The sequence below is a fragment of the Hemicordylus capensis genome, chromosome 2 (genome assembly GCF_027244095.1).
Source record: "Hemicordylus capensis ecotype Gifberg chromosome 2, rHemCap1.1.pri, whole genome shotgun sequence".
NCBI classification, from domain to species: domain Eukaryota; kingdom Metazoa; phylum Chordata; class Lepidosauria; order Squamata; family Cordylidae; genus Hemicordylus; species Hemicordylus capensis.
The window spans coordinates 426,558,255-426,583,826 of record NC_069658.1 but is presented as its reverse complement, the minus strand read 5'-3'; the positions used below and the strand labels follow the sequence as shown (position 1 = coordinate 426,583,826).

General features: G+C 44.2%; 1 protein-coding gene across 4 annotated transcripts in view; it reads right to left on the bottom strand.

Moving 5' to 3' along the window:
- Positions 1–1,689: 1,689 nt before the first annotated feature.
- Positions 1,690–25,572, bottom strand: part of CCNT1 (cyclin T1) — a 48,546-nt gene continuing 24,663 nt past the window's right edge. The window contains exons 1-9 of one of the 4 annotated variants that reach the window (XM_053303290.1): positions 13,958–14,692; positions 12,698–12,779; positions 11,541–11,669; positions 10,725–10,785; positions 9,323–9,385; positions 8,885–8,930; positions 6,799–6,962; positions 6,449–6,519; positions 1,690–5,114 (exon numbers count right to left, since the gene is read on the bottom strand). In XM_053303290.1, coding sequence (XP_053159265.1) covers positions 3,744–5,114; positions 6,449–6,519; positions 6,799–6,962; positions 8,885–8,930; positions 9,323–9,385; positions 10,725–10,785; positions 11,541–11,669; positions 12,698–12,779; positions 13,958–14,139 — 2,169 coding nt within the window. In that variant the 5' untranslated portion in view covers positions 14,140–14,692 and the 3' untranslated portion in view covers positions 1,690–3,743. Of the gene's footprint in view, positions 5,115–6,448; positions 6,520–6,798; positions 6,963–8,884; positions 8,931–9,322; positions 9,386–10,724; positions 10,786–11,540; positions 11,670–12,697; positions 12,780–13,957; positions 15,402–25,572 lie in introns of those variants that run through there. The other 3 variants (XM_053303294.1, XM_053303292.1, XM_053303293.1) reach the window with 3 other exon arrangements.

The following is a 25,572-nucleotide window of genomic DNA, read 5'->3' as shown; positions in this document are numbered from 1 at the left end:
ATTTGGGCATGGGAGAGTTGGTGTAGCATAGTGGCTACAAATCACACCTCTGCCATGAACTCTTAGCTGACTTAGGCTCAGCTCCCCAGCTGCAATCTGCAGATACTACTACTAATTTTAAAGAATTGTTATAAGGGATTACTGGATGATACATATAAAGTGCTTTGCATACTCAAAAAGTGCTATATAAGTGCTTATTATATTTGTCAGGAGTGCTATGAAATCTGAAATCCACCCCACAGTGGTCTTCCATATTCTTTATGAAGCCATCATTCAGGATGCTTATGTGACTATCCACATTTAAGAGGCTTCCGAACAAAACAAACCCACACATTTTAGAACACTGAATGAAAATTAACAAGCTACACCATGGCTGTGTATACTGTGATTCTACTCAGTAGAGAACCTTTCTGGAACAGAATTCAACTTCCTGAAAATCAGCATTAAAAGGTGTTTGGCCCATATAGCTGCAAAGATGTGGTGTTTGAAAATGTGCAGAAAAGACTCAGAAGCCAGAGAAGTTCATAGATCTAGACTTCTAGGGACAGGGTTGCAGTACATTACATAGCTTATTGTTGAGGTGGATGGCTTAGCAATGTGAAAATTATGCAATGATGCAAGCTTGTTTAATTTGTATAGCACAGGGCTCTTTTCTGGTACAGAGTTCAGTCCCCCCTGCCCCTTTTAGGTCTGAATATGCAGAGCTTTGGCAAGAATTCATTCCCAGTTATTTCTATTGAGCTTGCTTTCTCCCGATATAGCTCTGACTGGGGGTGCTCAAGAAAATTATTGTTTTCAAAGCAAAAGGAAGCTCAGCACAGTTTATTTATATGTAATAGTGTATCTCCCTGCCCCCCCCCCGCCCAAATGTCAACAACAGGTTTGTTAACAGAAGAAAGGCTGAATACACTGGATTCAAGGAATGTATGCAGCTAAAGTATCCATACCATGCACAAATTAAGAGCTACTGAACATTTTTAACACAGTGGGGGGGAAATGGGCACAGTACCTTTTATGATTACCTATGCCATCTGGTTGCATAAAGCAACTGTAACTTATAAAAACTCCCAAGTCAAAGTAGTAATGGCCACAGTCCAATTACTGTTCAACTTCTATTCATTTCAGTGAGGCTCATACAGAAACCTTCACAATAAGCCCCACTGAAATCTAGCATAGATTCTGCAACACAGGTTATTGCAATCGAAAACTGATGTTAATTGCAGTCAACTAGCAACTTTTAAAGATTGAGATCTTAAGGCTAATGAAGACTGCCCACTTGAGTCTTTATCATTCCCAGCAACATCTTTCTCTTCTCACCCCCCTTAACATTCTGCCTGAGGATTACTTTTGGTGAACTTGAAAAGTGGCTCACTATACTTTGTGATGTTTTGTTAGTCCTAATATTGTGCTACTCTCAGGATTATTCTGGACCAAGTAATTACCTGCATTTTTTGTCTGCTATGAGAAGACAATGGGTGCATCAGAAAAACACATTCAGAAAGAAGTAAAAACCCCGGGGTGGGAAATCAGAAATGTGTGGAATGCAGAGGATAAATAGTTCAGAAGTTGTGCCACACGTTACTATCCCCTGTACCTCCGTACAGTGACCCTCTCTGGTGCACGCAATACTAGAAAGTGTGCTTAATATAAAAAGGCATGCAACAGCTAAAATACTGAACAGACCAAATGTGGAGACAGAACATTTATTGAAACTTAGAATAGTAATAATATGAGCTGGGAATTAGAAAAAGTTTCTGAAGGATTATGTGAAACCAGGCCCAAAGTTTGCGACCATCAATAGTGGAGACACCATTCTTTTCAGAAATCCAGGTTGTGGGGAAATAAAGTTACTGTTTTAAATTCAGAGAGAACACTTCAGTAAAACCAAACAGATATCCACAGGCAAGTGTCTTTTGTTGCTTTCAACATGATGCGCTCTTCTCTAACCAGCAGTAATATAACTTTGCTCACATTACTAGCTTTGCCTGTTTAGATCTTTTAGTTGCTATTGAACACACTGGAATAGACTTCTGTTGATATGTAGGAAATTTTCCATTCTGACAGAGAAAAAAACCACCATGTTTTGCAATACAAAGCCCCTTGTATTTCAATTTGGAAGTTGCTTCAGAGCAGTAGGAAATCCCCAGAACTTTGCTGAGCCAGGGACTGTACACCCAGAGGGCAGCAAAGCTGAGTTTTAAGAATGCCAACCCCAAGTTCAATTGCTATAATGCTGCAAACCAATACTGAATCTTGTGAAATGAAAAGCACTCTGGCATGATCTAGCAACACAATATATAGGGTCTTGTTTAAAATACTAGCCCCATTCACTTTTTAAACACAAAAGTGTTGAAGAACTTCTTTGAAGTCAGTTTTACCATGGGCCCACTCTTACACTCCTTCCCAGAAAACAAACTAATTCAGGGCACACTTAAGATAGCCACAACTGCTGCAGACATTTAATTCAGAAGCAGGTTCCCCTAAATTCATCTAGATTTTACCAGCTCTTTTCACTCCTCTATTCTCTAATCCAAATTTGCCTGATTTCACTTGTTGCTGTCTTCATATATATTTTGAAAAGCTTTTTTTCCTTCTAGCAAAATGTGAAAATCACATATCCCATAATGCAATTTAAATACAATTTAAAGCATCCCAGAATCACGATTACTGTTCTAACATTCATACAGGCTTTCTGCCTTCCTTCCAGCTTCTTCTCTCAAACGAATTACCACCTTTCCCAGATAGGTTGCTGCAATGACCTCTCTTTCTGAAGGCACTCTCAAGAGTTCCCATAGGAGCATGTAGTTCTGCCCACCTTTATAATACAGTCCCATCAGAATTTAATAACTAAGCTAGGTAGCCATTCATCCTCAATTGACTGAACTCAAGGTGGCAGGTCCAGTAATGGGAGACCCCAATAGAAGCTGCGTGGTCAAGGAGGGAAGTGAGAGCGATTAAGGAAGCGGTGCTCCTACATCCTCCCTGCTCAGCAGGAAAGAGCTGGATAGAGCCAACAACTTCACACACAATCTCTCCTGTTTCCAAAGTACTTTGGAAATATGGGTCAGCATCTGTCTCAGTTCACTCAGCTGAACAACCAAAAACTAAGGTGGGGGGGAGAGTGGAAATGCTCCACCACCTACCAGACCACGATACTTTTGGTCAGTATTCATGCCTTCCTCACAGAGACCTTTTCAAACATTCCCTCCTTTCAAACCTTCACTGCCTCCATCCAGAGGGAAGCAACTTCCATCAGGACAAGGCGCACTTAAGCAAGCAGAGCCCATGCGCCCTGCCTCCATTTCAAATTCTGCTGTAAACCCCCCCCCCCACTTTATCCACCTTAGAAAAATAAAACCAACACTAAGAACATATATAACTTACTTTAAATTATCTTAAAATGTCTTTTAGAAGGAGAAAGACTGCGACGATTTAAATAGCCCTGTGCCATTTCCTGTTAGTTCATGACCTTTAAAACCCCTCAACTGAGGCTCAGTCTCACAGGAAACACATCCCCATCTCTTCCCAGTGGGACTGGAGGCAGAGGGAGAATGGGAAACATGGAGAAAAATGGGCACACCTTTTCACAGCTTCAAGGGCTCCACATTCTCATACCAATAATAAAAACAGTTTAAAAACAGGAGGCAGAGGAGGAGGGGGGAAGATTCACACAAGGCAGTGGAGATCACTATGAGCCATGTCCTCAGCAGAGGACAGCCCAACCTCAGTAGTTAAAACAGTGATCACTTGGGGAGAGGTGGCAGGGGAGGGGGAGGTTCTGAGGGCAGAGGGGGCGGCCGTGGTTTATCCACACTGGCAGCAGCCCTGGGGTTCAAGTACTCGCCATATGAGTGCACAAAGTCAAAGGCAGGTGGCTGGGTGGGTTGCATGCCCTGTGCACTGAGCAAGGAGTGCAGCATATTCACTGTATCCTGGTAGTCAATGGCCTGGTTCATATTATGCCCATTGGCCCCCGTAGTGCTCTTGTCCAGTTTTCCATGAGCCCCTCTGGCTTTGTTGCCCTGGACAAAAGGTAGACCAGCTGCATCCAAGCTGTGCCCAGGGTGCTGAGCAAAGGGGAATGGAATTGTGGATCCTTTTGAAGTCTTACTGATTTTCGGCTGATGTTCATGTGCTACAGCTGAGGCCTCCTCCAAAAGCGGTCTCTTACGAGAGGAACAAGCTGGGACATAACCTTTATGGGGTGCAATGCTACTCTGATTGCCATGCTTGGAGTCCCCCAATCTTTTGGTGCTGGCAACTGGTTGTGCATGTGAATGTTTATGAGAGTGGTGGTTATGATGATGGTGGTGATGGTTGGATGAGTGGACCTTATGTTTTTCTCTGTGTTCCCCCCGGCACTTGCCACTACTTTCATCAGATGAGCTGTGCCGTTCTGAAGCAGTTGGCACTTTGATGCGCATTTTTATTTCCTCCGGCTTGGAGGAAGAAAGAGGACCTTTGTCCCCCGAAACAGGCAGTCTCACTTTGAGGGCAGGGGAGGGTTTATCAGCCTTTTCAGCAGGGGGTCGTTCAGTACCATCAGAGCTGCCGCTCAAGGGAATTTTTAGGATGATGGGAGATGGGTTGCTCTCTTGCTGCACATCCCGTTCTCGCTGCTGCTGCACAAGCAAGTTCTGAGCAGCATGGGCATACTGAGAGCGCACATTCGCCTCCATGTTCTCCAACTGACGTTTCTGTGCGGCCAGCTCCTCAGCATGCTTGGCGCGGTACTCCTTCAGTGACACTTTTGCCAGTGGAACACTCTTAATACTCTTAGAGAAGGAGCCACTACTGCTGTCATGATGTGGATGTTCTGTTCCAGAAGAGGTTTCACTAGCCCTGTGGCTGACTTCTAGTTTGTGTGAAGCGTGTGGAGGCATCCAACTGTCTGCTGACATCATGTCGAAGCTGCTTGGGTCTCCTGGAGAGTCCCCTGTGGAAGCAGGAAGGGAAGACACAGCTCCTGCAGTTGAGGAAGTAGACATGCTCATCAGGCCTGCAATGGTTGTGTCCGAGGAGCTTCTGGAGATCATGCTGAGAATTGTCTGTTCCGAGAGCGAATCATCATCATCCTGCTCGTCTGTCTTTGATTTCTTGGCTGCCTGGCAAGCCTAAAATGTAAGCAATAAAAACTTGTTGTCTGCTAGATCTCTCTGCCACACAGTCTATGCTATCCTGTAAGAGAGAGAAGGATACAGGTGTGCCGCTGTCCTATCCTGCTGAAATGCCTTTTACATTTCTATCTTTTCATTCACAAATTTTGGCTACCGAATGCCAACTGAACTTGAACAATGATCCACACTGCCACTCAAGAAGATTCCCTTGAAGACAGCACTGAGGGGGTCTCCTGGCATCACCTCAGTAGTCTAAGCGAAACAAGAGTTTGTACAAAAGACGATTTGCCTTTATGGAGCCTTAATTTTAAAGGCACATGCTGCAGTAATGATTTTTTCCCCACTCACATGCTGTTTAAACAAATAAAAAGGACTCTTCAAAACCAGAGCAACAATCCATAAAGCCCATCTTTCTCTCCGATAAAGCCATCTAACCTTGACAACTTATGAAAATATAGAAGTGGGCATAAAGAAAATGTGCACCCACAACACAAAAATGATCTACTTCTTCAGATATTCAAATCTTAACAGTCCCAGAAGAGCCAGTGTGGTGTAGTGAGAGCCAACATGGTGTAGTGGTTAAAGTGCTGGACTAGGACCAGAGAGACCCAAGTTCAAATCCCCATTCAGCCATGAAACTAGCTGGGTGACTCTGGGCCAGTCACTTCTCTCTCAGCCTAGCCTACTTCACAGGGTTGTTGTGAAAGAGAACTCAAGTATGTAGTACACTACTCTGGGCTCCTTGGAGGAAGAGTGGGATATAAATGTAATAATAATGGTGGTGGAATGAATAAATATATTTCTCTCTCTGCAGTTTAGTTTGTTTTATAAAACAAATTAAAACCTTAAAACAATTTAAAACCACAAGTCTAGTTAGAAAGCTTGGGTGAATAAATGTGTCTTTAGAGACTTTTTAAAAGTTGTCAGACATAGGGAGGCTCTTATTTCAGCAGGGAGCACATTCCAGAGTCTCAGAGCAGCAACAGAGAAGGCTCTTCCCTGCAGATGGATCTCTCTGGATAATCTCAATGGACGATGGGGCTCATAGTGAAGATGTTCTCTTAAATACCTTGGGCCTAAGCTGCTTAGGGTTTTATAGGTTATAAACACCACCTTGAATTTTGCCTGGAAACTTACTGGTAGCCAGTGTAGGTCATTTGATATAGGCGTCACATGGTCTTTTTAAGATGACCCGGAGACCAAGCTGGCTGCTGCAGTCTGTTGTGTGTTTTATTATGCACCTTTTTTTGCATTACTTGGTCATATTAAGTATTATGATGAAATGCATATACGGTTGCCAATTCATGCTTGAAATGTGCAGAGCACCTTACCCGCCAATTCCTGATTCGTTTCAGCCGGTTAGGAGTTTTCTCAAGGATCTGCAGGAATTCGTGAGTTAGCTCTGGAAAAGATAGGTAAGAACACCAAGCAGTGAGAAGCATGGCATTTACAACCAGGGTCTGGAGGGCATTTTGACTACTACCCTTGCCAGCAAGAGATGGAGCAATCCCAAGACTAACAGCACTGGCTCACTATAAAATTAATCCCACTTAGTGCTTCCTATTCTCCATTACCATGCTGGAAATCTTGATAAAATAAAGGCCCATAGAGCAAAGATACCAAGCTAATGAGTTATCTCTCGTTGTGAATGGGAATATATTTGACCTTGCTCCAGACTTACCATCCAAGAGTTCCAGAGTTACAGTGCCATCAACGTATTCCCACCAGTGCTTCCCGTCCGTGGAGACTGGGATCTCCCAGTTGGACCATTTACAGGCCAAGTGGATGCAGACGCAGGCCACAACGGGAGGGGTGTACTGCAGGCTGAAGGTGGTTAGGTGAAGGCTGACATCACCAGCAGGGAGAGAGAAACAGAAAGCTGTAAGCTCCCAAGCCAGAACGGCAGCAGCACACACAACCGCCCGCTGGACAGACACTGCAAGAAGTGGGCATCCCTCAGCTTTAAAAGCTTTTATCCTGCATGGTCAAGCCAGCCCTGCTCAAACCAATTAGTGTTTCAGCCTTTTCCACAAGGTTTTCTAGGCACTCCTGTCAGCCTGGAGCTCCAGGACCCCCATATGGGCCTATAGGACAGTCAAGGCCAAATGCTGCATTTCAAAAGGAAGCCAAAACACACAACAAAATCATCTGAGCAAGCAGCTGGATATTTTGGTAGCAGCTGGGCTGTGCTCCTCTGAAGAGATTCAAGCAATTTGGTTCTTCCAGAGGAATTTAATTCCTCTAGGCAAAAGATGCCAAAAGCCTCCTGTTATGTTAGTCTGATCACATATAAGAATAAACTTCACATGAGACCCAAGAGCCAATAGTCCAGCAGATATGTAAATGTTAACAAAGATTAGGATTTATAATTCATTTTAATCTTTGACACTTCCTCTATTGCCAGTTCTGCAACAGAGCATTCAGAGTATCAAGAAGCCTACATGTCAACTACCCATACAAGATAGAGCCCCCAAAGACTCACATGACAAGAAATTCTGACAAGATTACAAAAAGTGACTTTACTCGTGATACATGCATCTCTCAATAAACCCTCTTACAAATTTTGAAGATACACTGTTACAGTGCATGGCAAGCATTCAAAAATGGCATCCCTGGGTCAAAATGCAGTGCTGTGGGGAGGACATCTCTTCTCTCCTGCCCCCAATTGTCAGAGGTGAAAGAAGAATATAGAGCGCACTGCTCTGGACTAGCCAGAGGGCCATTTTGGAGGATGGTCTTGGCCAATTGCCCTCACCTCCACTTCTGGAAAAATCATCCTCTAGTAGAATTCATTTGTGAGCAGGGTATATACCATATACCAAGTCCAAATTCTTCAACATAAGCCAAATAAACATGTACTATTGATCATTCGGTGTGTTTTAAAATTTTGTTTCTGCAAGTCAATGAGGAAGAAGCAAAGAACTAGAGAGAGCACACAAGCCCCAACAACTGGTTACTGGAAGGCTTCCATATCTGCTCTTTGGCTTCTGAAACTCCACTAGGAACTACCTACACGTTTTTAAGCTTCTCTAATGAACACAGACATTCTCAGGAAGTGGAATGTTACACAAGACAAAGTTCCCTATAGCCCTGCATATCATACATACATGAAACATTCAAACAGCTGCATACATCAGACAACACTACCTCTCATTTCAGACAACACTAGTTTGTGTTAGTCTGCCTGGAACACAACTCGGAAAACTAAACTTAGCAGTAGTTGTCAGAAAGATTTCAACTTTGTAGCAGGGTTCAAGGACTGAAGAGACCGTTATTCTTTTGGAAAAATTCAAAAACCAGGTAAAGGCCACTAAAGTCAATAACTCTCCATTCTAATTCTTTTCATCTGAACATTAACAGTGCTATGCATCCAGTTATTCCTAGGTGGAAGATTAGTAGCAAAATAGTTTTAGCTCAGATGTGTAAACAGCCAGTCACCAAGGGTGAATAAGAATTGGTTGTGTGTGTCCAAGCAGGGAAGATTTACAAAAGCTGCTTTCTCCCCCTATTTAGGCCAGTATGCATAGGTTTATCATACATGAAAAGCAAGGCTATTTTAGCTCATATCTTCATCGAAAATAATGGTTAAGAACAAGGCCTCATCTTATTCAAGAGACAGACATTCATTTCACATATATCTAATGCACAATACAGGTAAGATGTGATTTAGCTTCTTCTAGAAACTTTGGAGAAAGTCTGTCTGCAGTGCTCAAGAATCCTACACACAGATAAAACACAAACAGAAAGAAAATGGAATCAACACCTACCTGTTGGTAGCCATGAAGTAAGAAGTCTGTGCCAGATCTTTGCTGGCTGGAGGGGAACAAAAGAAATTCATGAGTTAGTTTTATCAAATACCTTACCTTCACTATGGCATTTCTACTGGGGCAAAGGTGTAGCAGCAGAATGTTGATTATGGACTTGCTTCTATTTGATGTACAGTCCTCTATTGTAAATTTCCACTCTGACACTCCCATTTTGAAACCTATTCCTGTCATTAATGACAAAATAGGTGATGTGCATTTAATAAATTAATTCCATTCCCCATTTATTTCATTAGCCCCTTTAACTTGAAATTCCCACATCTATTTATAAAAGTACTGCCTACCCATCAACAATTTGTTAGCTAGGAAACACAACAGTCTGTGTGTGGAAGCATGGCAGCTGCTATATAAGTATCACAACAGTGTCACATCATTGCTTACCTCGCACTAACTGTGTGCATTTAACCACATGTGTGTGAGGATGATCTATGGTGATCTCAAACCCTGGAAGAAAAACAGAACACTGTTAGGACATGGACAGAATGCACTTGCAGTTCTACATACCACACACGCCTTTCTGGGTCCTGGGAGGCAAAGTAGATTGCTCAGCCTTCCCTTTCCCACTAAAGTTCATGCGCTGTGCTCAGATGAAAGCAGGAAGAACCCAGGACATCTTCTTGGGCTCAAATGGATCAGTTATCTAGTCACAGCACTAGAAAATGAGAGATACCGCTAGCTACTAAAGTAGCGTATTTTCTGCTGAAAAGATGATACCGAAAAACATCCAAATGTTTTAAATCAACAATTTACTACATCAAGACAACAGGAGAAGGTTCTAGCATCTGCTTGAAGTTGTTTATCCTGTCGCTCCAAAACACAAAGTTGTTTTCTCTTTAAGGGAACAAATTTTAAGTGAATTTAAGCCTACTTTTAAAAATGATTTTTACTCTTCTTGCTAGCATTAAAAGGGAATATTTGGTTGCACCACAGTTGTTAATTCCCACAAAGCAACTGGATACTGCTAGTGTGTATTATTTGTGAATGGTTCCAGCCAGCAGACAATAGCTAAGCACAGAATACCAATACACATTACTGAAGCCCCATCCTTAAAATAGTAACTCTTATAAGCTTCAAGTTATTGTGGGGTTCTCAAAAACGCAGGCTTACTGGTTTTATAGCTTGAAGAAAGTATTATACGTGGCTAGGATTAACTATCTTGTATGCTGGCAACAAATACATTTGAAGCTCTATGTTTGCATATAGCAGGGAAATCTGATGGAACACAACATAATGTAGCTATTTGCAACAGGAAAAAATGCCTGTAAAAACAAGTGGCAATCAAAGGTGGAGGAAGAAAAATGTTTTAGCTGCTAAAAAAATTCTAAAGAAATTAAAGTTACAAAACGAACTGTAGTGACAGCTTATCAACAATTCACATTAGTTTGCCTAGATATCCATCTCCCACCCTGGGTTATTATGCTGATTATACAATTAGAACATTAGACTGCTGTTGCTAAGACTTCAATCCCGAGTATAATGCCTGGAACTTGAGCAATATAAAACCTGTTGTGGGGGAGAAAAATCCAAACAAATTTCTGCATGTTCGTATTTTGTTTGTAAGAACAAGCTTGTCAATATATACAGCCTAAACAAATACATCAAATAAGTCATGAGCTGGTGGTTGTGAAAAGGTTTGTCGCCTTGTGGACTGACGTTCTCCCAGACTGGTCAGCTGTGCCTCTGCTCTCCAGCTGTGAAGAAGACTGGGGTTAGAGTCTCCACTCTATGGAACTTTCCTGGGTCTGGGATTCATGAAGCAGCCCGTCCGCTTGAAAAAACTTACCCAGGGTCTGCAGTATTATGCTCTCTAGAATGACCAGGTCTTGGGCTTGTTGCAGGTAAGCCTGGGGTTGAGAGGACAGGCAGGTTACTTGTGATGAGGCACTCTGAATCAAGCCTGCATATTTCTAACACTCTCTTGGGGAGGCAAAAAAAATCAAGGGGGAATCTTTATCATATTCAGTGCTGGAGAGAATAGGCATAGGCATCCCCATCCCCAGAAAAAAATTAAGTGCCTGGTAGATATTTTTTGCTTGTGAGAAGCTGCTGTTGACTTTGTAATAGCTTCAACTGCCATGGTTATCAGCGCATGGTAAAAACTGACCCTTTCCTCCCATTGACTTAAGAATAAAGCTTCCCCCTTGTTGGCAAGGTTAGATGTGCTGGTCCTGTCAGGAAGGGCTGTGGTGAGATGTGAAACAACATTCTTAACAATCCTCCTGTTTGAATGGCAGGGACAGGATTAAACTTCAAGCATCATTTTTTGCATCAGTATAAGAGGATCCTGGCAGGCAATGTCTACCCCTTAGTGCAGTCTAATGCAAATGGTGCTGAACACACCTGGCTTCCATTCACAACACTCTAGAAGAAGGGCACAGGACAGACAAGCCATTTGGCTTACAAAAACCCAGAACTTTCTGTACTATGCATCAGCAAAATGAAAGAGCTAGTTATTATTGTTCTGGAATTAAGCCACAACAAAGCTGTAGCACTCTAAATTCAATGAACTATGGGAAACTTGCACTGCCAGGATTTGTTCTTTTCCCTCCCTCACCTGTTGAGCACTGAGTTTTTGTTCCACAGATGTGTAGCTACTTACGTCACTCCGTGTGTCTGGGGGAGCCTCTTGAGGATGCAGACAGGCATGAGAGACCTTGATGACATGCTCCAGTTTTCGAGGTTGTTCCTCCACCTTGGCTGCCAGGAAAAGGGCAGCAGGCGCTAGAGTCTTTACAAAAAAGAGAGTTTTAAATACACTCTTCTCTTTTAAGTGGCTGCAAGCCTCCATGGTCCTAAATGACCACCCAATCAGTTACCTTAAGAGTATAGTATATTTACTGAAAATGCTAATATTTGACTAATTGTTCACCAAATGTATTTTACACAGTCATTAAAAATTGATTTGTCAAGTTGACATAAACCTAACTAAAACTCTTTAAGATGCAGCATCACATAAAGCCCACATTATGCTGTACTGTATAGCTTTCACATTCTTAGACAACCAATGTTAATTTGAAAATATTCCCTGGTCTTCATATTCCACCAGTTATATACAATAGGAACTATATTTAATACAGTGTATGGGTTCCTAGGAAATCTAGGCTTTCTTGTCATTAAAAGACATTTTACCACCTTTCTGCCTTAGCATTCAAGGCACTGTATATACTTAAAAACAAACAAAGGTTACATGAAATTTAACAGTTTGTCTCAGGGCATTTGGTGGTTCGTTCAGAAGCTGATCATATGAGCTCTTTGGTCTGGGCTCTTTTGTTCTGCTTTCCCCAGGATACACAGCCCCTAGGAAGCAACTGCTCTAATAGTTGTCAGACCAATGCTTGCTAGTCTCCATAATAATAAAATGGTGTGAGCTCCGTGGTGTGGACTCTCTTCTTCTGAAAGATAAACACCCCTAGTTCTTATAGTCAGTGAGGAAAAGTTTGAAAATGTGCAGGCAATATTCACTGAATGCTGTAGCTGGAACTCTGCACAGTGCCACACTGAGTTCCTTTCTCCTCTACCACTCCTCCCTCCCTCCAAGTTCGGTGAAATTCTGATCACACTATAGCCTCTCTCCATAACTATGCTCCAAGGAGCAAATGTCTAAACATTTTATTCCATACAATGTTTCAGGGATTTCCAGAACACTAGGTTACACATGCCCTCTTTCCCTTTATTTGCTGGCAAAAATGAAGGAAAAATGTATAAGTATTCACAATTCCAACTGAGAAAACTAGGAATATTTTAAGTGATACTTACATTCCGAGGAAACTGAGTAAAAGACTGAACCATGTAGAATCGGTGCATATAGACAATAGCAGTATTGATAGTCAGCTGAGAACTAGTGGCTTATGGTTAAGAGAAAACAAGGACAGATTTTTCTATCTATTTAAAGATACTAATCTACCTTTTTACAACTCAGATAAAATTATAGGTTTTAATGGACTGCGCTGATATACATATTCAGATCTTCTTCACAAGGCACGCTGATCTGAATATTTTCAAGAAAACATACAAGACCTTTACTTGATACCCCAGATGAGTGCAAAACTATTAGCAAATTTCTTCTTAGATGTGGGCTCCCTGAAAACTATTTCCTCAGGAGATATAGCTCCCATAAACCCTCAAACTTCCAAACTTTAGCGTAAAAGTTTGCACAAATGCGACCCTAAGCCAGCCTCATTACATCAAGTAAATAAGACTTTGTTTGTAACAAAACATGAATATACTTTAAATGATTCTCTGATAAATCACCTTTAAAATTCAGAACTAAACTTCACTGTATTACACAGGACCTACTAACATTTACTCAGTCATAATCAGGAACTGCCGATGAGATCGTTGGTGCTACACATCTTCTAAAAATATGAACCAAAGCTAGTATATTAAATTAACACAAATACACAAAAAAGCAACGACTCATTTCTCCTTCCCCCAACCCTTTTTTAGCAACTCTTTTTTAAAAATTCAAATGATCTCTGCTACACTCCATACGAATAACGTACGTAATTACGAATGCAACGACATGGGTTTACTAACGGATGAACATGCCTCTGAGTCGTTACTCAATAACCGACTCCATTATCGGTTAAGATTCTGGCCTCACAACTCGGCCAAGAACTAGCTCGGGCTCCCCAGGTTTTAGGGCCTGGCCGCTTCTTTCCTGCCTAGTTCGGCAGTTTGGCTCCCATCATCTCCACAAAATAGACTTAAGCACCCCGCCACCGCCCACACGTGCTCCTAAGGGGAGCCAGTTTTTACAGGGCGCGGCCCAATAAAGCGCTCCGTCCGTCCGCGAACCAACTCGGGGCCCAACGTTCTCCGGCTTAGAGGCCTCATTACCAACCCCTCGGGCCCCGCTTGACGTTTCCGTCCAGTGTAAGGACTTATGTCTAGCACTGAACCAAACCGTTGACCCAAACCTCGGGCGGCCCGAGTCCCCTGGCCAAAGCCCCCTTCCTTCGCCCTGATCAACCCCGGCCCCAGCTCCAGCCCGCGGCCTAGTCGCCGAATGGATACACATTGAGGCGCTGGCCCATGTCCTGAAGCAGGTTAGCCGCCTGCTGCCGGTACGATAATTCCTTGTCCGGGTCGAGTCCCAGGCGCCGGGAAGGGCTCCGCGCTAGCTGCTCCCGAGTAAAATACCAGCGCCTTCCTCCTCCGGCCGCCGCCGCCGCCGCCGCCGCGCCACAAACCGCCATGATGGCCGTCGTCGCCGTCGACAACGACGCATGCGCGTGTGGGCGCACGCACCACGCAGCCGACTCCCAGCACTCTACTCGTCAGGACCGCCTGCGCGTGCGTGCTAAAGTCTCTGCCGCCTCCACAGGTCGTCAAATGAGTGCATTGCGTAAATTCAGACGGTCTACAGGCTGAACTTCCGGTATTAAATTGGGCGTTGTTGCAGGTTCGCCGCTCTAGCCTTGAATGTCTGTGTATTTCAGCCGTTAACTATATAGCGCCCGTGCAGATGCGCTCTTGCACCACATCCCTAGCTCCCCATGCATATAAGGTTTAATAGCGGTAAAGAACAGTATTACCCGTGATTAAGAATGCTGGGCACCCATTTACAATACTAAGGCTGACATGAGTTTATCTGAAAAAGTTGTACGTCCTATTTACATAATTTGTGTCTGCAGCATGATAGTGTGCGCAGTGTGTGTGTGGTAGCGGCTTATTTCATTAATAAAGACCGAGACAACCTTAGAGCCTTTGGTGGAGAGTTACAACTGAAGACCCACAAGAAGTTTCAACGTATTCCCAACCCCTAGAGGAGTGCTCTTGGTTCAGGACACTCACTAGCTTGGAGCACGGGCCAGCGTGGGGGGTGGCAGGGCGCGCAGGCGGGGCAGATATTTTAAGGGTGGGGAAAAAGATTCGAAGAAGCAAAAAAGGCACCTTTCAGGGCATGTCAGTTCTAGCATATATTGCTATCTATATATTTACACACACACACACACTTCTGGAGGCATTTGGGAGGGAGGGAAGGAAATGGCAGCTACTATCACAACTCATGACTTCTGAGCGACTGGCCATTCCATCCTCAGCAATCCTGCTGCAGCCCTCCTCTTCCTCTAACTTGGAAGAGGGCGTGAAGAACAGTTGCCAAAACACAAATCTTGCCTGAGATTTTAACCTCCATTTTAGGCAAGCGAGATTGTTTTGCAGACTAAAGTTTATGCCTCAAGGGTAAGTCTCTGTTTTGGGCAAGCAAGATAATCACGTAGCAGATACTTGTGCTTTGGGTCTGGGTCTGGGAAAGGCAGGAACCACACCCAGTGCTCTTGCATATTTAATGAAGCTACAGTGCCAGCCGGGCAAGGAAGGGGTCCTCCTAAGATAAAGGAAGGTGTGAGTGGATCAACATAATGCAATCAGAATAACTCCAGGCAAACTCACAGAATTAGCATATCTAAAAGCCCTGTTTCCTTTACGTTCCTACCAGGCTGTTAAAACTCAGCAAAGATGGAATGTTGAGAGAGATGAACAGCCTAAAGACTCAGCTGGCTATATGGGGACTCTTGGGGAGGTGGGTTAAGAGTCCATTACAAACCACTGATGAATACTATTTAAAGAAATTTTGATCAGTGGAAGTCTAAAAATATTTCCTTGATAGGTCAAATTACTGCAATCGTAGGATACGATTTTTGTTTTGTAATCATCCAAGTCCAAAAATATATATTCACATAGTAAAATATAATATGTTAAAGGTGTGGGGAAACCTCCAAAAACATATTTTAAAACTCTGGAGAAATCTTATATAGAAGGATTTGCAGCTCCAAATATTACTGTTGTGATGCCTCTTATCTGCTCATTAGTTTCCTGGTAAGATTCAAATAAAGTTCAGCTGTGCATTAAGCAATATGGGCGTTCAATTTAAGTATCTTCCCTGGTATAATACTAAGGTTAAGAAACAACAAAGAATCTATTTGTTCAGCTCATACAGCCTGGAATAAATTTCGTATTGGATGAAATCCTGGAGTTTTTCAGCTTTATCCTCATTCATATAAGATTTTTATTTATTTATCTCTCTCTCTATCAAATTTTTATACTGCCCCAAACTTTCATCTCTGGGCAGTTAAAATGTGAAAGATGTTAAAATCTGGCAAGAAACAAACTATACAAGATATACTGATGTGATCCAAAACTAGAGTTGATGAGATTTCAACAATTACTTGAGAAATGGGGTAGTAAATATCCACCATGGTTTTAGTTATTGCAATTGAGAACAAAATACCATCTGTAACTGAGAGGAGATTTACGAGGGCATCATTAACAGTTTTTGAGAGATAATGAAACCTCTGGTGTTCTTTCAAAACTGTATAAGCTTATGTTATCATTGGAAAATGAAGGAAAATAGTTTAAAACTAGCCAACCTGCACAGAGCATCTGTGTGCTATTGCATTCATTCATTCATTCGATTTCTATACCGCCCTTCCAAAAATGGCTCAGGGCAGTTTACACAGAGAAATAATAAATAAATAAGATGGAACCCTGTCCCCAAAGGGCTCACAATCTAAAAAGAAACACAAGATAGACACCAGCAACAGTCACTGGAGGTACTGTGCTGGGGGTCGATAGGGCCAGTTACTCTCCCCCTGCTAAATAAAGAGAATCACCATGTTAAAAGGTGCCTCTCTGCAAAGTTAGCAAGGATATTTGGGGCCAGCTGTTCCTCCCTCCCGCCCCACTCTCTCTCCCTCCCGCCCCTCTCCCCCTCCCCCTCCCTTCCTCCTGCCCCACTCTCTCTCCCCCTCCCTTCCTCCTGCTCCACTCTCTTGCCCCCTCCCTCTCCCACCCCCTCTCTCATCTCACCCTCCAGCCCCACTCTCTCTCCCCCTCCCTTCCTCCTACCCCACTCTCTTGCTCCCTCCCCCTGCTCCACTCTCTTGCCCCCTCCCTCTCCCACCCCACTTTCTCATCTCCCCCTCCTTCCCCCTTCTGCCCCACTCTCTCTTACCCCCTCCCTCTCCCACCCAACTCCCTCTCGCTCCCACACCTCTCTCATCTCACCCGCCTTCCCCCCTCCTGCCCCTTTCCCTCCCCCCGCCACACTCTCTCTTTCCCACTCACCCCATCTCCAGTCTCTCCGCTGCTTCCCCGCCACTTTCTTGTCTCGCCAGCTGGCCGTCCGTCCCGCCACCACCTCCCGCCCCTGGCAGCCAGACCGGGCTTTGCCGCCACTGCCACTGCGTCCCCCTTACCTGGGACGGCCCGGCCAGGCCAGGCCATCCTGCTGCCACCTCCCGTTTTGCGGCCCGCCACTGTGCTGTGAACTATACCTGGTTTCGCACTCTGTACATGCTCAGAGGGGAAAAGGCAAAGTCACATCATATAATTTGGTGTTTTCCGCCCGGTTCATTTGGTGACACCATGGCTTTCTGGAAGCGTGAAGAGAAAGAGAGCAGATCCAAACCTGAATCCTGGGAGGGAAGTGAATTTAGTGGCGCCTTTCTAGGACCCAAGAAGGGGAAGTGGGAGGCAGCCTTAGAGGAATTTGGACCTTCACCCTTTCCAAATTTAGATTTTGTTAGGCAGAAACTTTCAGAACTTGAAGACTGTAAGGCTCTCTTCGAGGAATACTGCAGCAGGCAGTGCCCAGATAAAAAGGACAGAAAAGCAGCAGCAGTTACTATTCTCAGAGTTTTTCTACATGAGCAGTTAGAGAAACATGACCATAAAGATGGAAAAATTAGAACACTCATAGACAAGAATAAAGAGCTCCTTGCACAAGTTAAGAGCATAACTCTAGCCTTGGAGGCACGTATTGCTACTTTGGAAAGGGAGTGAGATGCTGCCCTGGAAAAAGTGCGCGTATGTGAAACCAAGGAAGCCATGGCTCTGAGACAATTAGAGGAGAACACAATCAGACTGGAGGACCATATTAGGAGTTTAGATTTCTCCAATCAGAGATTGGTTGAGGAAGTAGCACAGTTAGAAAAACAGAACATGGCCATTCCAGGATTAAAAGAGCTAGTAAAGGAACTCTCCCTGCCAAAACCCCAGCCAGTCAGGAAGGACAATCCTTGTGATTGTCACTCTCAAGTCCAGCAGCTAAAAAGACAGCTAGAGCAGAAGACCCTACAGATCTCTAGCATCACGGGAGCAGAGCCCGATCCCAGCTGGGAGCCTGTGGCAGCGATTGAGGGACCAGCCCGAGAACGCACTGCCTCCCAGGGAGCAAATCCTGTAGCAGCGATTACTTCCTCATTCACTACTAGGCTTGATGCGCAGGGGCAGCCAGAAGGAACCGCTGTCATGGTCAAGAACATGGACCTAGTTGAGGCTAGGGAGCTAGCCAAAACGATGGTTCCATTAGGCCCAGACACCATTGTTGAATGGATGGCAGGACTAGTTAGGCTTCAACACGATTTAAGATTAACCATAGAGAAAACACGGACTTTGATCCGTGCGGCTGCACCAGCTGGTCTACAGGCCCAACTCGTTTCTAAGTTCTCCCAAAACATAGCTATTATTCAAGGTGTAGAGACCCTTGATACATGGGGAGCATGCCGGGACATGTGTGCCATGGTACTTCCAGCTGGCGCTATGCAGGAACATGCCGTCATGGCCAAGCAAAGGAGGAGTGAATGCCCAACACAGTTCCTTTACAGAGCAGCAATGGGGAGATATCTGGCCGGTCTAGTGGCTGTGCCAGCAGGGGCAGGCACCCTTGCCCAGGCTGCTTGGACTGTGAGGGACCTAAAAGCCATGATCCAGGGACTCCTCCCATGGTACAAGGACAAGGTGGGCTTGCTAGGGGAACAGGAGCCAGGCAATTTCAATGATCTCCTAGAGCTAGTTCAGTGTATTGTCAGCCAGCATGGCTTTGAGCCAGCTCCTGAGGAAACTGAAAAGCCCAGTAAACACAAGGTAGCAGCAGTCACCACAGAAACAGCCCCCTTTAGCAATAGGAGTGGGGTGGTTCCAGAGCAGAGCTTTAAACAGCAAGAGCAGAAAAAGTGGTCACAGAAGCCAGCATCCGAAAGGAGCCAGCTGTGGTGGGCACTAGAAGGGTTTGGAGAGGACATGTCCAAATGGGACCGAGTACAGACAGACGAGCTCAGGCGCTGGGTCGAGGAACTGGTCACACGTCCAGTCCAACACCAAGCGCAGCAATTCCCTAGGAATGACCAGGAGAGACAGAGAGCAGTGCAGGCTGTTATAGACTCCACAGAGACAGGAAGCATGGGATTCCAAAAGAACTTTGAGAAGTTCATGATGGAAGTCCGAGCCAGACTAGAAGGACTGGAGAAAACTCAACAGGGAGGCCAGTGGGCTCCCCGGCAAGTTGCAGCAGTGGCCTCTGCTCCCAGCAGTCAGCATGAATTCCCACCACTGTCCCCTCCAGTCACCCAGCCAGTCCAGACTGTGCAATATGGAATTCAGGCCAGACCAGGGCCTGGGACCATTTTTGTGCCAGTTCCCACTCCAACCCCAGTAGCCAGCATTGCCTACAGTCAGCCAGGAGGTAGCCCAGTCCAAACTGCATCTTGTGCCGCTGCCACCCATCATTCAGCAACAATGAGGGGGCCCGACACCAGGACTGCAGCTATGGACCAGAACAATAGCCAGAACCAGGATAGCTGGTGTCTCTTGGGGAAAAATTTAACCTGGGATTTTCACAGAAGTGGAATTTTAAAAACTGAAGTAGGGGGAGAAATAAAGAAGGACTCATTAGTGGAGATAGTGTATCCGGCTGTGCCAGCACAGTGGCAGTATCCAGTTTCATGCCAAGCAGAGGCAGGAATCGCAGTTGTGGTAGAAGAGCATTTAAAACAGGATGTGGCCAAGACTGATGGCAGTTCCACCACACCAACAGAGAAAGAGAAATGTATAGGAGCTTGGCAGGCCAGCCAAGTTGTCTCTGCCTTGACAGCAGAGGAGGATGAATTCTGGAAGAGCCAGGGTCCCAAGTTGGTTTCCACAGAAGCAGGGGCAGGAGTAGCCCCTGTTAGTGAGGAATTGTTGCAGCAGAAAGTTGTCTCTGCTTTGCCAGCAGAAGAAGAGGAACCCTGCAAAAGTCAGATTTCTGAGGTCAGTTCAGAGTTGAACTGTAAGCTGGCTTCTGCAGAGGCAGAAGCAGCCCTTGCCACTGAGGAATGTTTGCAACAAAGAGTGTTGCCAGTATTGGACTCAGATGGATTAGCTGAGTCTTGTGAGTGCACACAGCAGTGTGATGACAGCCCCAACAGGGTAGAGGGGTGGGAGTTCCCTTCTGACATACTGGCAAAAACCCAGAAGTTTGGAGAAGTCCAATTGGCCCCAGTCCAATCACAACAGGAAGTTGAGGGATTGGTAGTGGTTCAATTGAACACTCCTGAAAGCAGCTATTTGAGAAGTACAAAAGTACAGGTAAAACCTCTCAGGGACAGCACTAGCCAGATCACGCTTTGCCCAAGAGAGCTGTGTCAGAGAAATGAGGTCACGAAATCAGCAGAGGAGGGAAACAAACCAGGAGGATCCATTCAAGAGATCTTTGGAGGAAGTAACTGTAGTGTAAATAAAAGACCCATTGATTTAGGAGGGGTTGAGTAAGACACACTCCCCCTGCAGGACATTTGGGCACATTCTGCAAAGCCAGAGATCACAGGACACTAGTAGCACAAAAACCATGATCCCCTGGAGCAAGAGCGGGAAACCTGGCATAGCAGATTCCCAAGCCAATGTGTCAGCGCCAGCTGTTCTGGAGCAAGAGGGGGAAAACTTGGCACAGCTCCAGCTGTTCCAGCTCAGGATGCATTTAGTCAAGGTCATCTAGACACCGCCATCCAAAAGGGTAGATAAATTGATGAAACAGAGGGCACCACCCCCACTGATTTATCTTCAGATATCTGCACATTGCTTTTCTCTTAAGAGTTCTGAACCCTAACCCTAACTCTATTCCTAGCCCCTCTATTCCTCTGCACCCTACCTGCTTGCTAGAGCTCCCGTACTCCCCTCTTTGTCCAGTCTGGTGAGAGGCCATGGCAAGCAGACAGAGAGAATGGACTGAGAAAAGACTGAGGCTGAGGGAAGAATTGTTTTTAACCACCCTACACTCTGTTCCTGATGAGACGTGCCCATTTCCTCCTGATGGATACAAGGCACGCCAACCCTGAAGAGTAGGCCACCCATTTTGCCTGGACTGCACAGCTTGAAGATCCTCCTGCACGCCAACCCTGAAGAGTAGGCTACCCATTTGGCCTGGATTGCACAGCTTGAAGATCCTCCTGATTTTCAGGGACCCTGCCCACTCTGCCACTCCTATGCCACAGACTGAACCCCAAGCCAGACGGCGTACCCCAATTGCAACGATCCCCAGCTCCTGAAACCCCCACGACCTACACTGAACAATAGATGTCAGCAGGAACTATTGCTTGCCAATACTTGCCAAAGACAGAAGAAATCAAGAGGGGGAGAGGCAGACACAAGATGAACATGCTTTCTTCTGCATTGGGCCTGGTTTGGGGCACTCATTCTGTGTCATTATACATTTTGCCTCATTCACTGAACACTGAAGTCCTTTGCAAAATGTATTGGTGCATATGCATTCATGTTGTACACTCAGTCCTTGCAAAATCTATCTGTCTGCACATATTTACTTATGTTGTACTTATGGGTTTAGTCTATGTGCTAGAGTTCCTAGATGGGGTTTATAGGAATGTATAATTGATTGAGTGTATATTTGATGGAGGGTAGTTTTGAATTGTTTGTTGGGTTGTTTGTGCCACAAGGATTTAATTGTATAAAAGCACTTGGCCTCTTGGATTGCAGGACTCCATTCTGTGGACCCCTGTGAGCTGGGATAGCCAAGGGCAAAGGGCAATTGACAGACCTCTGTTGCTGTGGGATCTGTGAGGTTGTAAACTCTGCCACATTTGAAGGCAAATGCTTGGCAAACTATTTGGCCATATAAAATGCTCTCTCAGACACGTGCTTGTGTGACTACAGCAAATGTGACTGTGAGATGTACTCAAAAGAAATTGGACAATAGGGGCTGCTCCCTTCTGATCCACACTCAAGAACACAACAGCAATATGGAGGATATGTTTATCTTTAAACTACTTCCCCAGCTGCACAAAGGTGCAGCAGTGGAGGACTCTGCCTGTCTAACACAATTTATTTTTTTTAAAGATGCCACTGCATCTGCTTGTGAATTTTTTTTTTAAAAGCCCTACTGGGTCAGCTACTGAGACTGTCCACTGCTGTCTTGTGAACATGCAATCAGGGAAAACAATCATTACTATGAGTTTGGCCTAAGTATTGTCTGTCTTATACATATTGCCTGGAGCAAAATGCATAAGAGAGGGGGAATGTTACGGACCGTGTACCCCAACCTTGGACTTAAAGGTACCAACTCAGAAGTATGTGAAATTCAAGCCTGTGTCTGATTTCATTTTATATTAAGAGTTCAATCAATGCCTGGACTCAAGGTGAACTGACACCCAGGTCAACTGCTCTGTGAAGGAGGAGGCAATCCAGCATTGTATTGTGAAATGGCTACTCAAGGAAGCACAAAAGCTAGGCCTGAGCTAATCAATATGCTAAAATGTAACTCACTATCAGATGTCTGTGGAAGAGGTCAGGGGCTGATCTCCCCCTTCCTGTTGCAAGAAATCTATGTTAATCTTTGTCAATGATGGCTCTGCTATGCCCAAAGGGGATTACTCAGTTGCTGTCTATAGAAATTCCACCCTAGGAGAACACCTGTAGATTTAGTCCTTTTACTAACACCTTTTTGGGAATTAGGCTGGCAAATCTGGGAGATGCCCATTTGCAGCTCAGAGATGCAGAATTGCCTTGGGCAATGTTTCCCCCCCTCCCTTTCTAAGCTCACAGTTTACAGAAGATGGGATTCAGATTTCTCTGGACTGACCAATATCCTGAATAATTAAGAGACATTATCCAAAAGGTAACAGCATTGTCACCCCCTTTTGGGGACCCAGGAAAAGAGGGAGATTTGAATAGACTCTATGAGAGATCAAAGGAAAATACAACTATAAAGAATGAGGCTACTGGACAGAGAGTTAGCATCTTGTGCCTACATGCAAGATCTGCTCACACGCAACCCCAGAGTTTGCTGCTAAGCCGCGGGGCAACAAGCAGGAACTCTGTCCATGGACAGGAGCTATCTGTGATTTCTACTGCGCAGTGAGAAGTCAAGACTTCCCCAGCCATGGTGCTCTGACTCTCAGCCGTGTTCTGAGCAAACTGCATGCTTGATCCAAAAAAACCTCCTGTCTCCAGCCCAAAGCCTCGCTCCTTCAGCTGAAAAGATCCACCGCTCTCAAAGCCTCTGATTCTGGGTAATATGCTGCCTTCACAAGAATCACTGCTACCCTCCTTCCTAAGCCCCCCCCTTTCTCTGCTTCTCTCTAAATGTTTTATTTAGGATTTGGTAGATTGTTAGATAGCTCTAATTACTGATTGCACACACATATGTTAGTTAGGCATGTTACACTACACCTTGAATCGGAAACATGTTTTTATTTTGTCCTGATGGGCAACTTTTTTATAATAAAGCCCATTGAACTTTCTGAGTGTGTCTCTCTCTATCTCTGTTTGCGCGCCCAGATCCTACATGGTCACCATCTCCAAGAACCAATTCAGTTTGTGTATGATGTGACTTTCCCTCTTTCCCTCTGAGCATGTACAGAGTGTGAAACCAGGTATAGTTCACAACAACTGCCACCATCCTCCGCCACTTTTTTTGCCCCAAACTCTCTCGCTCCAATGCCAGGAACTCTTGCGAGAGTTCCGCCGCCAAATCCTGGGCACGCATGCCGGCTAAGAGAATTAAATATATAGATAAAGTGGGAAAGGCTGATAGACATACCAGTCTGATAACCAATGGAAAACAATATTCAGTCCAGTTTCTGCAGCATTATTGTAAATAAATAGAAGATGAAACATTTAGAAATTTTGTATCACTGATTCTTTTTCTTCTCAATAACTTTTTATTCAATTTTTCCACAACTGATTCTTGATCCTAAGATGACCCATAAGGCAGTGGATAGCTAGCAATTCTTGACAGCATCCATCCTTGCTACTCACATCACTCAGTTACCCTTTTTATCTCCCTAGATATCCTGCTTATTGAAAATGGCTGCATGACTCTTCCCCAACTCACTGCAGTAAACATACTCTAAATACTTGATTGATTGATTGATTAAGTGCTGTCAAGTCGATGTTGACTCTTAGTGACCACACAGATAGAGATTCTTTCCAAGATGATCTGTCTTCAATTTGACCTTTAAGGTCTCTCATTGGTGCATACATTGCTGTCATAATAGAGTCCGTCCATCTTGCTGCTGGTCATCCTCTTCTCTTTACTTCAACTTTTCCCAGCATTATGGACTTCTCAAGTGAGCTGGGTGTTCACATAATGTGTCCAAAGTATGATAATTTGAGCCTGGTCATTTGTGCCTTGAGTGAAAATTCTGGATTTGTTCTGTTCTATGATCAATTTCTGTTTTCCTGGCTGCCCATGGTATCCTCAAAAGTCTTCTCCAGCACCAAAGTTCAAAAGCATCAATACTTTTTCTGTCTTGTGTCTTCAAAGCCCAGCTTTCACATCCATAGATTGTCATGGAAAAAACAACTGTCCAAATGATTCTAATCTTTGTAGGTATAGACACATAACAGCATCTAAATATCCTTTCCAAGGCCTTCATTGCAACCCTACCAGGTGCTAGTATGCAGCGTATTTCTTGACTGCTGGATCCTTTACTGTTGATGGTTGATTCTAAAAGCCAGAAGCTATCCACCACTTCAATGTCTTCATTATAGATTCTGAGGCTGATTGCCATGCCCGTTGTCATTAGTTTAGTCTTCTTTACATTTAGTTGTAGTCCCATTTTTTCCACTGTGCTCCTTGACTAAATACATAGATCTCCAATTATGCAGCTGGCTTTATCAAGGAGGAGGGGAAGAATCTTGAAAAAAAGAAATGCAAAAGCCCAACACAGGAAACTTCTCCTATAGGGTCAAAACTGAAGTCATTGGAAGAAGGCAATAGTGTATTGAATTTGTGATCCAGATAAATTTCTTTTTTGGTCATAACTGAAGTAATATCTTTTATTTTTTATTCCTTAACTAGTCTGTTTATTTCAGTTTGAACTGGGTAAGCTATGTTCAGCATTTTATCCTTGGGAATCGCTGCACTGACTCATATTTCTTGCAGAGGGGTAGCTGTATTTATTGTTTTTACCACAGTAGATTATTTTGTGGTACTTTAAAGACCAACACATTTATTAATTTGTCAGTTTTCAAAATGCCATGAAACACTTTGCCTTATTTATTGAGCAATACTTGGGTGGGAAACTAGCTTAGCCAATTGAAACTAGCATAGCCAATTGTTTTTTTTAAGGCAGCATTATAGGGAAATCTGGAGAGAATAACCCAGTGAGGCCATGTAGGAGAAAAAATGTCCCAAGTAGCTAGAAAAGAAATGAACAGGATACATCAGACAGAAGCAGTAGTCCAACCTGTGGTTAGTTCTATGATCTACCATACAGAGCTATATCCTTAGACAAGTGTACCTAAGTTCCTGATCTGCAACTGGGACAGTATATTTATTATTATTTATTTGATTTATATACCGCCCTTCCAAAATAACTCAGGACAAATTCATGGACAATTTCAAAGTGAAC